The sequence below is a fragment of the Triticum urartu genome, chromosome 7A, assembly GCF_056163025.1.
Source record: "Triticum urartu cultivar PI428250 chromosome 7A, HENAU_Tu73, whole genome shotgun sequence".
Classification (NCBI taxonomy): Eukaryota; Viridiplantae; Streptophyta; class Magnoliopsida; order Poales; family Poaceae; genus Triticum; species Triticum urartu.
This window is the reverse complement of record NC_141879.1, coordinates 607,394,189-607,397,462: the sequence shown is the minus strand read 5'-3', so window position 1 is coordinate 607,397,462 and position 3,274 is coordinate 607,394,189. Positions and strand designations below refer to the sequence as shown.

The 3,274-nt window shown below is 55.1% G+C and overlaps 1 protein-coding gene across 1 annotated transcript; it reads right to left on the bottom strand.

Annotated features, from left to right (window-relative positions):
* Positions 1-418: 418 nt before the first annotated feature.
* On the bottom strand, positions 419-2,966 carry LOC125524118 (protein NRT1/ PTR FAMILY 8.3). Its single transcript, XM_048689189.2, has 5 exons — positions 2,778-2,966; positions 2,529-2,634; positions 2,234-2,451; positions 1,550-2,091; positions 419-1,460 (listed from the first exon to the last, which is right to left on the bottom strand). Exons 1-5 carry the CDS (start codon positions 2,832-2,834, stop codon positions 653-655), a joined length of 1,731 nt encoding a protein of 576 aa, XP_048545146.1. The 5' UTR covers positions 2,835-2,966; the 3' UTR covers positions 419-652.
* Between the last annotated feature and the right edge of the window lie 308 nt (positions 2,967-3,274).

Sequence of the window (3,274 nt, the reverse complement as noted above, 5' to 3'; positions counted from 1 at the left end):
TGCATGATAAACTTAGCATATGTGTGGATATGTTTGGATTGGTTTTTCAGAGTGAAAACCTAGATTCTTGCTTTGGGTGATTGAATTCGATGACGACATTGCTTGAGTGTTACTCCCTTGTCGAAGGTGTTGCTGTTGAAGAACCTTGTTGCCTGTGTGATGTTGTGAGATGGTTGGGACGATATGGTCATTGTTATAATTTGCCGATCGTTGATCTGTTCGCTTTGTTTTTTCCTCTTCTGCGCATAGGTTTGGTCTCATATGATTTTATTATTTGTCGGCGTGTGTATTTGTACGTGTGTTGGTGTTGATTCGACATCTTAGCTATGCAGAGATCAGGTGTGTGCTTATTGCGTTTGTATTCTCTTCATTCTTCATTTTAATCCAATAAAATTCATCCCTTGTAACAAAAACTGAGTTGAGCAAAAAGCTCATATATAGTATATCGACTTTTAGCGGGGTTGAACGTCGACTCCCCACCGCACACAAGTGAACCCAGTTCACATTCTTGAAATGGTTCACTGTTGCTGATCTTTTTTGAGGCATTTCTCTAATGCTTTTTTTCTTTTTGAGGAACGCACGTCCTCGAAACGTGGATTGTCTTGGGCCATGGTGGAAAAAAAACTCGGCCCACGGTGAAGCAACTGAAAAATCAGCAACCCTTCCTGGATTTGTACCTCCTGGCGCAGCTCCCGAACGCCATCAGATTCAGACAACCAAGTCCGGCCATCATCCAGAAGAAGCGATCCAGATGACCCTCGTTCAGGTCGTCGGGGATCCACCCTGGCGCGCCGCCGGTCGCCGTCGCCCACTGCACGGCCGTCAGTAGGAACGAGCTCAGGTAGCCGCCGGCCGCTATCGCGAGGAGCCCGAGCGCCGTGCACACGGTCTTCATCGCGGCCGGCGCCTGGCCGTAGAAGAAATCGAGCTGCCCGATGGTGGTGAGCACCTCGCCCACGCCCATCAGCGCGTACTGCGGCGCCTGCCACAGCACGCTCGTCGAGTTTGGCGCAGCACGGAGGCGCGCCGTCTCCAGAAGCGCCGCGGCGGCCATGGCGAGCACGGGCATAGCGAGTCCGACACCGATCCTCTGCAGCTCGGAGATGCCCTTCTCCCTCCCGGTGAGCCTCCTGGCAGCCGGAACGAAAGCCCGGTCGTAGAGCGGGACCAGGAGGATGATGGTGAGTATATCGAAGGTGGACATGGATGCCGGCGGGACGCGCACGGAGCCGACGGTGGCGTCCATCGCCATGCCTTGCTCGACGAATGTCGACGTGACCTGCGCCGACACGGCATAGAAGAACACGACGGACGCCCAGAGCGGCAGCATCCTCACGAGAATCTTGAACTCCTCGACCTGCGTGACGACGCAGAGTCTCCACGGGCTGGTCCGCGCTGGCGCGGCTGCCGCCTCCACCTCCTTGTCCGAAGCCACGAGAATGGCGGCCTTGTCGAAGAATCTGATCAAGCAAGCAGCATATCAGTCATTCAGTCTAGTGGTAACCAAGCACGCGACGCGAGGTAAACTCAGAGGATTGTAGTAACTGACCGGAGATCAGTGGTGTGCTCGATCCTCGGAACTCCGACGTGGTCGTCCTCCAGCATGTCGTAGAGCAGAGAGCTATCGGCCGGCGTGTCGACGCTGAACTTCCTCACGGCAGCGACGACGACCTGGCACACTCTGGTGAGTGGGCTGCCACGGGTTCGCTGAAACCTGTATGTCCGCGACGCCGCAACCAGGCAAGATAGCCCGGCGGCCAGGACGACCGCTGGGACGGTCAGGCCCAGTGCCCAGCCATAGTGATCCTGCACCCAGACGATGCCCGTGCTGGATATGAGCGACGCGCAGTTCATGTTGAATATGTACCAGTTGAAGAAGGAGCCCTTGGTGGCGCGCTCCGACGGATCGCCGTCGTCGAACTGGTCTGCGCCGAAGGACATGAGGCACGGCCGGAGGCCGCCTAAGCCAATGGCAATCATGTAGAGGCCGACAAACAAGACGAACCCCTGAACCGTAACCATGGCCGACGAGGTGAGGCCGTTCTTGACGAGCAGCGGCAGGTACGCCGAGAATGCTGTCATGAGCATGCCCTGCCCATAAAGCACAGAGACCAAATTGTAACGATATTGCAGAATGCTATCTGAATTTTCTCAAATAGGACCTAAAATTGAAGTGCTCCAGGATGAAAAATTCCTAATTGAAAGCGGTCGGCGGGAGGATCAAGTAACGTACTGCGACGCCGATGAAGCAGGAGACGACCATGGTGCGGTACCTTCCGCAGTAGGAGTCGGCGACGACGGCGCCGCCGAGGGGCATGAGGAAGCAGGTGGCCTGCCAGGTGGACACGTTCCTCGCCGCAGCGACGTTGCTCTGGCCCAGGACGCCGGTGAGGTACGTGACGAGGTTGCAGGAGATGCCGAAGAACGCGAGGCAGTAGCAGAACTCGGTACCTGCAACATTAAAACTTGAATTAATCATCACGCAAAGAATTTTACCACGAAGAACAGGTGAACGCGACATAAATTACCAAGAACTGAGCGGCACGCGCGCCATCCACCTGTGCGATTCTTCAGAGCAGGGTTCCCGTCGAAATCAAGGGACCCGTCGGTGGTGTACGAGTACGCCTCCGCTGCCTGCGACGGCAATCCCACCAAAGTCAACAGCGAAACATCATTCATGCCAGGGGTTGAAATAATACGCAGGCGAAAGGGAGAAAGAAAATGAAGTGTAGAGAAAATAATCACGACGAAGGAGCCAGAGGCTAGGGGGACGAGACCTCGGCGGGAAGGCCGGCAAGCAGGGTCACGGTGTGCTCGCCGCCGGTGGAGGCCATGGCGGGAGCTTGGGAGCGCACGCCTGTCGTTTGTCAGATGCTGCAATTGGGCCGTGCAGCCTCCCCACGTTGTTGGCATCGAGAAAATTTCCGCGGTCTATAATTAAACAGCCGAGAGCATCTCCAATGGGACAATGGGAAGCGTATGGAGGAAAAAATAAATATCTAACGCCCTAGCTTTCAGCACGACAAGCAACTTCAACAGCTCCTGTAAAAAAAATCCCGTAATGGGAAGTTGTCAGACATCGACTCTTCTCAGTTCCTGTAAACCCCTTTCCGTAAAATCTGTTTTTATTTCTATTTTTTTGTTAAACAAACCTAGCTAATTGTGTAGGACCAGCACGTCATTGACGCGCGCGCGTGTGTGTGACAGTGAACTGCATGGTGCAGTGCGGCGCACCGGCGTGGAGGCGGCAGGAGCGCGTCGAGGTGGTGGCTCG

Bases quoted from the DNA above. Each gene is read 5' to 3' on its own strand.
- LOC125524118 (XM_048689189.2), bottom strand. From the start codon at position 2,834: ATGGCCTCCACCGGCGGCGAGCACACCGTGACCCTGCTTGCCGGCCTT. The intron at 2,092-2,233 runs GTACGTTACTTG...CTTTATGGGCAG, and splicing joins CCTGCTTCATCGGCGTCGCA to GGCATGCTCATGACAGCATT. The intron at 1,461-1,549 runs GTCAGTTACTAC...TTGCTTGATCAG, and splicing joins GAGCACACCACTGATCTCCG to ATTCTTCGACAAGGCCGCCA.